We start from the raw sequence: 11,158 nt of genomic DNA, 5'->3' as shown, positions 1-11,158 counted from the left end.
TGAACGGGGCCGGGTACACGGCGGTGGACGTCATCCCCGACCGCGCCTTCCCGGCCACCGCGTCTCGGCGGAGCTCATCATGCACTTCGGGCCGCCGGCGGGCATCGTGCTGGCCTCGGAGACGACCAAGGACTTCCACTTCGTCGGGATGCCTGCCGGGACGATCCTGCTAACGCCCATCAGCGTCAAGATCACAGCGCAGCGGAAGCGGCCATGGCAGCGCAACGACGTCAGCCGGAGGGGCCTGCCGTGCGCCGCGGCCTTCGCCTGCACCGACTATAAGGTGCAGGGCGGGACGCTAGAGCGCGTGGCGCTGGAGCTGCGGGGGGCGAGGATGACGACGGTCGAGGGAGGGCGGTGCCGTCGTCGTGCGACCCGTATAGCCTATACGTGCAGCTGTCGCGGTGCCCGACGCTCGACGGCATCATGCTCGTATCAGAGGTGCGGGAGCGGGACCTAGTGGGGAACCGGGTGCCTGAGGAGATGACGGCAGCGCAGGCCCGGCTAGAGGAGCTTAGCAGGCAGACAACACAGGAGGCGGCCGACTGGCTCCGCAGGTAACGCAGGCGCCCTGCATTTTCCACACTTCTGACGTAAAAGGAGTGTAGGTTAAGGGCCAGGAGGACGGGCGAAGGGGGTGGTCTGTGGAGGCGTGTGGTCTATGGCGGAGTTAGAAGCCGGGCCGGCTTGGGCACCTTCCTCTATGTGGTCTGCGGCGGCGTATGGTCTACGGAGGCGTTGGAAGCGAACTGCGCAGCTGGAACTAAAAGGGGCAGCAAGGGGGCAGGGCATTATTTATTTTTATTTATTAACGAATGAAAAGCGAGAACATCGACGAATCAAAAGCGAGAAAAGAACAACCGACGAATCAAAAGCGAGAACGCCAGCGAATCAGAGGGCGGCATTTGCGGGGGGGAAATCGATGGCGAATTTTTTTTCTCCCCGGGGAGGAACCCTAAGAACCTTTCGTCACTCGTTCCTCGTTCCTCAAGGCATGGCGAATTTTTTTTCTCCCCGGGGAGGAACCCTAAGAACCTTTCGTCACTCGTTCCTCGTTCCTCAAGGCACTAACGTTCCTCAAGGCAAGGCAAAAAGGCAAACGCCCTTCGGGCTGAATTAAGTGGGGCGGGCACGAGTAGTGCTGGATTGCTCCTCAGAACTCCTTCCCGCCAAAATGGTCCTGGAAAAACTCCTTCATGGATTGCAGTCTCGCATCTTCCCGAGGCCGACCTTGCGCCGCCGCAGCTAAACGCTTTAGCTCAACAGCCTCCCTGATGCTTGGTTGCGCCCCGAAGTACAATCCGCCACATTGCTGGCAGTAGTCGAACATCTGCTGAACAGTGGTCAAAAACCTTTTCCCACGGGTGTTAAAAGATTTGCAGTCCTGCATGGGAATGTATCGAGCTTTTTTGCCCGTAACTGAGATTCATTAGCAAATGAAACTTGCCGTGCACAGGACGATCTCACCTTGTTCAAAATCCTTCACTACCTCCTCCGATGTGCGGGATTGGCTTAGCCCTTGAATGAACGCCCTGTTGAACTTGGCTGGTTGCAGTAGAATCCCATGCACCAAGTCGCCGAAGTCGGCCGCAATCGAGGTTAACGGCACCTCCGCATTGCCACCCCACGAGGGCCAGCTGAGAGTGAGAACGTTGTCCTCGTCGGTAAAATGAGGGAAGCCGCCGAAAACGCTGCAGAGTTCTTCGGAGAGGAAATTCTCCATGTACCAGCCGGCGGAGATCGTTGCAACGTACTCAAATGGTTGAGCCTCCGCGTATTTCGCAATAGCATACTTTTCTGAGTTCAAGTTAGCCTGAGTATGCCACGGCGATGTTTCTCACTCGAGGGTGGAATATTACAAACCATCGAAACAGTCAGATTTGACGTTTCCATCCGTGAGAAGACCGGCAGAAGCCAGTCCGCTGTAGACGAAGCATTTTATCCCAGCCTTGATCGCAATGTCCACGATACCTTTGCCTAAATCCGTCTCGCTTGGGCTCCCAACATTGCCAATGGACTCAACCCCAAATTAGCACAGTGATGGTCACTAAACCGGGTCAATAGGACATACAGGATCATCAGAGTCGGTATTGACGAAAATTCCCCATGCATCCTTGAGAGCGATATGTAAATCTTCAGGGTTCAAGCCATTCGCTTGGGCCACCTCGGCGCCGGCGGCTTTTAGGGACCTAGCGAAGTCTGATTCTGAGTTGCGAGTAATGGCCCGAGGTCTGATTCCTCCTGATTTATCTCGCAGGAGAGCATGCACAACACTTCTGCCCTGGTTCCCAGTGGCCCCGTAAACAGCGATAATTTTAGGGGAAGGCATTGAATTTGGATGCATGGTGGTCGTCGGCCAAAGGTGAGCAAACTTTTGCATGTGTCAACAAGTGATTCCACGTTGAGAACAAGGTCCAAAACCCCAAATTGGACGAAGTAATTGCAATATATACTGTTGCTAAGTTGTGCCACGGAATTTTTGGCCGATAAAGAGCAATTGCACGACAATCGGGCTGAGACTCTCGCGAAGAGAGCATGCAAGTGGGCATTGATTGTGTTGTATTTTTGTTGTCTCTGTCCCCTCTTGCAATGCCCTCTTCTGGCTGCCTATTTATATCCCGTGTTTCCCTATTGATATCCCCTTTTCAGTTGTATAGGTACAATATCTAAGGGGGGCTGGGCTCCTTTCCCCAGCCCCTTTGCATACTGACTTTCCTTAGTCGCCGAGGGTTCTGTCAGCTTCCCCCGTATATGCAGTCTCTCTAACGTACTTCACCACCTAGTGAGCCACACCACCTAGTGAGCCACCCCCCTGTAAAAATGTCAATCGGTACCTATTCCGCCCGTCGCGGGGCGCACCATCAAATTTTACAGGGGGGTGGCTCACTAGGTGGTGAAGTACGTTACAGCCTATGTGGCTGCCTAATGCGGTCTCCTAATAGCCTTCTGCAGCCTCAGAACTCTCTGCAGGCTGCCTTTCTGTCTAGCCCGTCGAGGCCCTTAGCTATATACCCCTTATAGTCACCCCGAGCTCAAGATCTCAGACGTGCTTCGCGACAGAGACAGGACAGGGGACACAGCGTGCAGACTAATATTCTGGGAGCTTTTACTAACCTACAGCGATAGACTGAAGGGGGCTAGTTTACGTCTGTCGGGCGCCCTTAGTCGTCCTGTGTGCCGTTTGTATTCGTCCTGTATAGCCAGAGCTTCTGATTGGCGCCTAAAAGGATGTGACCTTGCATGCCACATTAAATGCCAGCAGAGGGAAGTACCATATGCCCCATACTGACCCACTCTTTCTGCGCATAGCAAAACCATCAAGGGTATATGTTCTCTCTGCTGTAAAAATTATTCTCTACTGCGGACTGTTATGGTATGGATTTATTTCGCCCGGAGGATACTTCCTATAGGGCCTAGACGCTCTGGCTATTGACGGTTCGATACACTGATGCATGACACCTCAAGCCCCACAGATCATCTTACGCTGCGCCAACCGTTCCACTGTTCGCTTCATGACAGACCTGCTTGAAGGTCAATTTCTCCAAGTGTTCAGCATCCTATTCTCAGCAACTGAAGCGTGATTTGTCGAAGTTGAAGCTGGTTGTGTTAGTAATTGATGGTGGTTGGTACGCCGATTGTACTTGACGTATTCTTCTGTTGCAATTAACTTTTTTTTTTGTTTTCGGTTCTTCCTTTGAACTTGACGTTGTGAACTGGTGTTCTCTCATGACGTTGGCCCTGATGACGAGCGGGAACCCGGGTGTACCCTGTTCACCCAGGGGTGCCTCCAGCCGGTTTCGAACCGACCTCTCTGCAGAGCAGAGACTCCAGACGTGTCACCACTACGCCATGGAGGCACTGCGGACTGTTAGCAGCCTGTTAGTGGAGAAAAAAATTTCAAGTGGAGATCTCGCGAAGGAGAGAGCAAAAGTGGGCATAAACGTGGATAAAGGGACTTTTTGAAGGTTGAGTATCGTACGATCAGATGTTGTGTTAATCGCTCTCCCCCCCGGTTGCCTCCTTTCCCGTCTACACAGCCCCTTTTATAGAGGATTGCTATTTGTACAGTAAGGAAATGCTAGTCGTACAGTAACATCGATTTTTGTATCTTTTTGGCGCCACGCCCCACCACCAAATTTATATGCGCGCGCATGCCGTAAGGGAGGACCACCGCAATGTATCTATGTAGCGCCGCTATGACGAATTTTCCTTCGTATACTTCGTAGGAGGAGGCTATCACCACTATACGTATCACTGATACATTACCACCGCACGCATCTCCAACGCATACTACCGTACGCATCTCAAACGCAAATGGATTCCCTCAATGCCGCCTCTGCCACTCCTTCTGCTGCTGCCAAAGCTGCTGCTGCCAATGCAGCTCTTGCTGCTGCCAATGCGGCACTTGCTGCGGCCCAAGCTGCGGCCGATGTATATACATTGCGACGGGGCCTCCCTTACGGCATGCGCGCGCATATAAATTTGGTGGTGGGGCGTGGCGCCAAAAAGATACAAAAATCGATGTTACTGTACGACTAGCATTTCCTTACTGTACAAATAGCAATCCTCCTTTTATATCCCTCCAAGCTTCTCCCAAGTTGATATCCCGTTTTCAGGTATAGTATACATTCTATCAGGAAGAGGGCACTTCTTGCCACTTACTGAAGGCCACGTAAGTCATCTACGTCAGCAGCATCAGCTCCATCTCCCCGATCGAATAGCTCTTCTAGTTATGAGATCGATAGTTCAGTCTCTCGAGGTCCCCGAGCCAGTAATAGCTATGCCGGACTCCTCAAAGGGTCCCCGTTCGAATAGGAGATCCTCCGGACCCCTCAGTGGTCCAGGAAGAAGAAAGAACAGTCTGCAGACTTCCTGTCAGAACCTTGATGAGGTTCTCGTCGGATAGGTCACGGACACAGCAAGAATGGTACGATCGGATGAAGTGAGGTATGATGTGTGTCTGTCTGTCTGTCTGTGTCCCCCATTTGGGGGTGCTCTGCCCAAGCCCTATATCAAAGGGCGATGGCCTCAATCCCTATGACATGCCATCACGTCATATCTCTGTAACTGTCTCATAGATGTCCTCGTGGCCTCATCGGCTGCGCTACCTGGTGCGCTATCGTCTGCGCTACCGTTGGCGCTGCCACTAGTAGCCTGACGCTATCGTAGCTGCATCTACCCGGATTCTACCGGATCTAACACTTCCCTTCTTACCTGGTTTCAAGCTGTATTACCTAGAGAGACCTAGAGACCTCAACTCGTTCGGACCTTCTTCTCGACAGGAGAAGAAATTTTCAGGCCACCCGACCATGCTTCTGCCTCTCTAGCCCTAACGGGGCTCTAACAGGCACCAAAGGCAGACTTTGAAGAGTTCGTCTCCTCTTGGGAAGCTGGTCTCGAATAACGGCATGCGTCGCGCTGCCTCGCCTTCTGCCGCCTCGCGGCCCGACTTCTTCTCGCCCTTCCTGGCACGCCTCGCGCTGCCTCGCACCCTCTGCCGCCTTTACTGGCTGGCCTCGCCTTCTGCCGCCTTGCGGCCCTGACTCCTTCTGCCGTCTCGCGGCCCCGACCTCTGCCGCCTAGCGGCCACGACTTCCTCTGGACTGGTGGGCCGCGGGGGCCCCGAGGAGCTACAAGAGCCTAGAGCTCAAGGCCTCACCCGGGTGTCCCCCGGAGCTGCACACCAATCGACAACACCTCTACCGCCTGCTTGCTACGAGGAGTAGGCACGGGGACTTCGCCGACTGTCATGACCACGAAGTGGCCCCGGATCGAACGCTCCTGCGGGAGAAGACAATCGCCATCGGGGCGAACCCCCGACTAACATTGCTACACTCTCTGCTTCCTTTTTCTTTTCTTTTTCTTTTCTTTTTCTTTCTGCCCCGTAGGCCCTCGAGGGGGCTTGCGGCCGGCCCATGACTTCGTGGGCTTTCTCAGTCACCCAGCCTCGGCCAAAGACTGACTACTATTACGGCTTCACTGCCGTGCCTGGAACCCGCTGACGGGGGAAGGGCCCCGAATTTCCGACCGGCCTCAGAGCCTCAGAATTGCTAGATGGAGTGGTTAGGTGCTACACACGGTCCTTAGTCCAGGTCTCACGAAGAGAGCAGGGCAAGGGGCATAATTATTTTGGGGTCCATGTGTGTTCATTCTTTTTCTCCCTCTCTGCTGTATCCTCCTATTTATGCCCCTTGCCCTGCCTCCTCTTTTGTCTTCCATCTTCTTCCTTGCTGACTTACTAATCATACCCCTCTGTCCACGTCAGCCTGACACGTACTCCCTGTTTCACCCTGTCTCGTTCCTACACCTTCAGCTAGCTATCAGGCTTCAGGACCAAGTCTTAGACCCTTCTTCTCGACACCAGGTACTCGGGATATTCTATGTACAGTGGGTCTACAAAAGTGTCGACGGATCGTAAGTTGAGGTACGGATGTACCCGTTGATCTTGGTGTGGGGCCACAGCAGCCCAACAAGTGTCTTCGCCACTTACCCGTGCCACGCCCCACTTAATCTCGCGTTCGTTCCTCACCAGCTCCATAAGCCGAGGAAGGTGTCGAGAAGAAGGGTCTAAGACTTGGTCCTGAAGCCTGATAGCTAGCTGAAGGTGTAGGAACGAGACAGGATGAAACTGGGATGACGTGGCAAGCTGACGCGGAGAGAGGGTGCCTATGTATTAGTACCCGTTGGCGGGGCCTCTGGCAGCCAACTAAGGGGCCCCTTCCCCTTAGTTGGGCCCAAAATTCCCGGACAGCCCCAAAACTCCCGGACGCGCGCCTACAGCCCCGCCATCGTAGCTGCGTCGTAATTAGTGCGCATTCCCACCAAAACACAAGAACGCGTGATGCGCAGCACGTGTTTCAATGTCTCAATACGTCGGGCTTGAGCCGACGGCCACGTCAAGGGCTGTGGAGCTAGTTATAGACTCTCGCGATGCCATCGCACAAGGGCGGCGCCGTCAGACGCGCCGCGCGCTCCCCAACACAGTCACAATACGGCAGGCGGCTCAGATCTTCGGCGTACCGAGCTCTACGGTACACGACGGCGTCAAGCGGCATCCACGATGGCTTCAGGGTCGCGTTCGAAGCCGTGGCCGGCCAAGGCTGCTCTCAGACGACGAAGACGATGCCATCGCCGCCTATGTGACATGGCTACAACGCTCTGGCTTCCCAGCGAGCAAGATACAGGTCGAATCGGCCGCTCTAACGCTCCTTCAGCGCCGTAACCCTAATGCGAAGCCACCAGGCAAAAACTGGTATCGTCGTTGGCTTCAGGATCACCCAGAGCTTCGAACCACATATTTAAAGGCCGTAGAGAAGTCCAGGAAGGTATTTGAGGCCAACGATGTGTCATACGTCGAGAAGTTCTTCTCGAGGCTCAAGGAGATCATCAGCTCGTATGGAATCGGCCCCTCAGAGGTCTGGAACGAAGACGAGTGCGGCATCCGTATTGGAAGTCTACGAGAACGCATTCACGTCGTTATAGTGCGTACAACGCGTCATCAACGCCCTCAAGTCTCTGACCCAGGGAATCGCGAGTCTTGTACGCTTATTGCCGCTGCCAACGCGGTTGGGGACACGATCCCGCCTTGGCTGGTGTTCAAGACCTTCCCTTGTGAGTCTTGGGCCGAGATCAACGCCCCCGACGATATACGATTCGCACGATCCGACACAGGCTTCAGCAACAGCGAGATAACGTTTGATTGGATACACCAGTTTAATGTATGGTCTTGAAACGGTCTGCCCGTGCCCAACGCACCGGAAAGTCCTCGAGGAGTGGTTTGGTGTAGATGAGTGGTGCAGAGAGCCCGAATATCCCTTCCTCGAGGCAGAGCCACGCCTTATCCCGGAAAACGAGCGAATTCATCGTCTTCTCGTCATCGACGGCTTCACAGGGCATACAGGCCTCGATTTCATACAGTATTGCATCAAATTTGACATCATCGTCGCGGTGTTCCTCCGCATTCAACGCATATCCTTCAGCCGCTCGATGTAGGCGTTTTCCAGCCTCTTAAGCACGCACAGCAGAAAATCCTACATAAGTTCATCGAGTCAGGGGAGCTGAACTTCACGAGGCACGATTTCCTAAAGTCTTTCTGGGAAGGGTTCAAAGAGGGCTTCGCAGCGTGTTATATCATAGGGGGCTTCGAAAAAACGGGCATCTACCCTCCCACAGAGCAGCCGGCAATGAAGAAGCTCGTGGCCGAGCAGCTGAAGGCATCACAGGCCGTTAACCCAGCGTTCGCATCGCTCCTCCCTAAGGAAACACGCTTCCAACAAGCTGCCGACACTGTACAAGACCTTCGAACGCGTTATCACGAGATTCTAAGCTCTCCAACGCGTGGCAGGCTTTCCAACGTCTCCCAGGCCGTCACAGAGGCATCTCTTCTTAGCTCTACACTGGCCAAGTGCTATAAAGACCGCCTACAACGCATCGAGAAGATAAGCAGCCGCCCGAGGCGCGGCAAGGCCGTCAAGGCTGCCGAGGGCACTTTCTACACTAGCGTCAGCCTAGAAGATATCCGTAAATCTCGTGAACGCACGCTTCGGCTCGAAGAAGAGAAAAGTCAACGCCAACAGCTCCTCTCGATGCGTGGCATTATACGGCGCGAGCGACAGCAACTCCTTGACGAATACCGTAAAAACAAGGTGCAGCTGGTGAACGGAAAGATGAAGAGACTGACTATCAAACAATGGCTTGACTTCGTCGGGAAGAGCGAGGGATTCCTTGCCCTAGAGAGCAGCGAAGAGGTCTACAACAGACTCCTCAGACCACGAGACCAGTTCACGATCGATACAACACGCACGCAGCGTACAGCTGCCGAGGAAGAAGCCGTCGATAGAGCTTGCGCCTCGGCGCGGCCTCTGCAATCAATTCAATGGCCTCACCTCCAAAGAGAGCGGTCTATTGAGATCATCATATCGTCAGAAAAGAAGCCTCAACCTGAGCCCTACGAAACGAGCGAACCGAACGAGCCCGCGCCTGACGAGAACACACAAGAAGCCTCACTCGATTCTACACTATGCACTGCCTCCTTTGACGAGGTTGACAGTATATTGGGGTCATCGCCGCCGCCGGGGGCCACGCCGCCATCGTCGCCGCCGGTCACCCCAACACCGCTCATTCCGGGGTGGAAGAGGCTTCAAGGGATCGTACAATACTTCCGAGCTTCTCAGGCACCGAATTCGGATCAAGAAAGTACCGGTATATAAATTGGGAAGAGCCGAATACGGGCTACACACTTCAACAGTAATAGGTGCGCGCCTCAACGCCGTGCAACGCCGCATAACGCGTGTTTTCTATATCGTAAATAGCCTCAAATAATAAGGGCCATTGGCTCTACAATTTGCATGTCTAGAAAATATATTTAGACACTCATAGGACGCTGTGGCGGCTGTTTGCCCAGATTTGCCCACGAGGCGCGCGTCCGGGAGTTTTGGGGCTGTCCGGGAATTTTGGGCCCAACTAAGGGGAAGGGGCCCCTTAGTTGGCTGCCAGAGGCCCCGCCAACGGGTAAGTCAGCAAGGAAGGAGATGGAAGACTGAAGAAGAGAGAGCAAAGGGCATAAATGGGAGAATGGTACAGCAGACAGGGAGGGAAAATGGAAGACAACACATGCATCCTAAAAACATTATGCCCCTTGCCCTGCTCTCTTCGCGAGAGAAGGCACAAGACGCATCTCGGCTCCAAAACTCGCGATAAAGGACGCGGAAACCGGGGATCCGACGAACTCGACAAGAAGCCTGAAGCGAACGCCAGCTAGGCATTGAGGGGCCTCATCATGGAGACGCCGGCTGAGGCCGTGAATATGGTGGGGCGAAGCGCGTCGCCTGCGTCGACACCCGCGAAAAGATCGACACGCGTCGTGAGGTCAAGCACCAAAATTCGAGAAGCCGCGCGACAGCCCGACGATCTGGCGGAGAAGACAACACGCGCAACTAGGCTTGCAACGCGCATTGCCTCGGACGATGTCGCCATCAGTGACGCGACTGAGCGGCGCAAAGTTGCCAGCAGCAGCGGTGGCGCGAACGAAGGCCGAGCCATGCTCCAGAAAGTTCTCGAACTCTTGAGCGAGTCACGTCAAGAAACGCAAAAGCTCAGCCGAGCGATAGATGCGCAAAACGAGATCATATCCAAGCAACAGCAGATGATCCAGGAAATGGATCAACAAGGGAAAGAGATGAGATATGAGCTTCGTCACATCCGAGCGCAGTTAGAGACCCTGACTACGCCCGCATCTTCTCTGCAGAGCAGTCCGCAGATGTCGTATGCGAGCGCTGCAGGGTCATCGCCGACGATCCAGACAATGAACCGGGGCACCGTACCAGCAGCTAAATCGGCACGAACAGCCGTCAGCGATAGTCTCTACTGTACGGTGGACACATCACGAGTCGAAGAAGCGAACAGGTGCCAGACGCAGATCGGCAACATCCGAAAGGCCATAGAGAGCGACATGAGAAAGAGTCAGAGGCAGGAGACTTGGAAATGCGCAGCGGTCGTGACAGACGCTCGAAACCCCGACCGGATCAAAATTTTATGCAGAGACCAAACCGAGTTGAAGCAGGTCAAGGAAGCAGCGCAGAAGACGGTAACTTCGGGAGCCAGGGTACTGAGAGATCAGCTTTACCCTGTCAAAGTCGACAACACCAAGCGTACCGCAGTGCTGGACGCCGAAGGCAACGTTCTGCCGGGCGCAGCTGAGGCGCTCGGAGCCGAGAATTACGTCACGATTGCCAAGATCACCTGGCTTAGCAACAGAGAAAGCCAAAGCGTACGGGTCAATGGTGATCTATGTCACTAAAGAGAGTGACGCGCAAAGACTTCTGGACGGCGTGTGGTTCGATGTTGCGGGAGAGTCCGCCTGCACCAATGTTTTTGAACGCCGCGTAGGACCGATTCAGTGCTTCAACTGTCAAGAGATGGGACACAAGGCGTTTTCATGCAAGAAGCCGCAAAGATGTGGCAGATGCGCGAAAGCAGAACATCACCACAGAGAATGCAAGGAGACAGTGCCAAAGTGCGTGCCCTGCGGTGGACCACACGAATCGTACAGCCGGAACTGTCGGGCGCGGAACCCTGGGGATGAGACGCAGGCAGCGTTTGGCCCTTCGGGCTAAGCAGCGGAAGTGAGAATCCACTTAGGATCGATTATGGCACTAAC

General features: G+C 54.3%; 2 protein-coding genes across 2 annotated transcripts; one reads left to right on the top strand and one right to left on the bottom strand.

The window, feature by feature from the left end:
- Window positions 1–1,153: 1,153 nt before the first annotated feature.
- On the bottom strand, window positions 1,154–2,344 carry HRG_09834 (nmrA-like family domain-containing protein; the record flags this gene model as incomplete). The annotated part of the gene is made up of 4 exons (XM_044868305.1): window positions 1,154–1,419; window positions 1,468–1,797; window positions 1,864–2,017; window positions 2,072–2,344. 4 exons carry the CDS (start codon window positions 2,342–2,344, stop codon window positions 1,154–1,156), a joined length of 1,023 nt encoding a protein of 340 aa, XP_044716886.1.
- Window positions 2,345–9,778: 7,434 nt separating this feature from the next.
- Window positions 9,779–10,798, top strand: HRG_09833 (reverse transcriptase; the record flags this gene model as incomplete). Its single annotated transcript, XM_044868304.1, has 1 exon — window positions 9,779–10,798. One exon carries the CDS (start codon window positions 9,779–9,781, stop codon window positions 10,796–10,798), a length of 1,020 nt encoding a protein of 339 aa, XP_044716885.1.
- Window positions 10,799–11,158: the final 360 nt, after the last annotated feature.

Source organism: Hirsutella rhossiliensis, assembly GCF_020360975.1.
Source record: "Hirsutella rhossiliensis strain HR02 chromosome Unknown scaffold00013, whole genome shotgun sequence".
In the NCBI taxonomy this organism is placed as follows: Eukaryota; Fungi; Ascomycota; class Sordariomycetes; order Hypocreales; family Ophiocordycipitaceae; genus Hirsutella; species Hirsutella rhossiliensis.
This window is presented reverse-complemented; position numbering and strand designations above follow the sequence as displayed.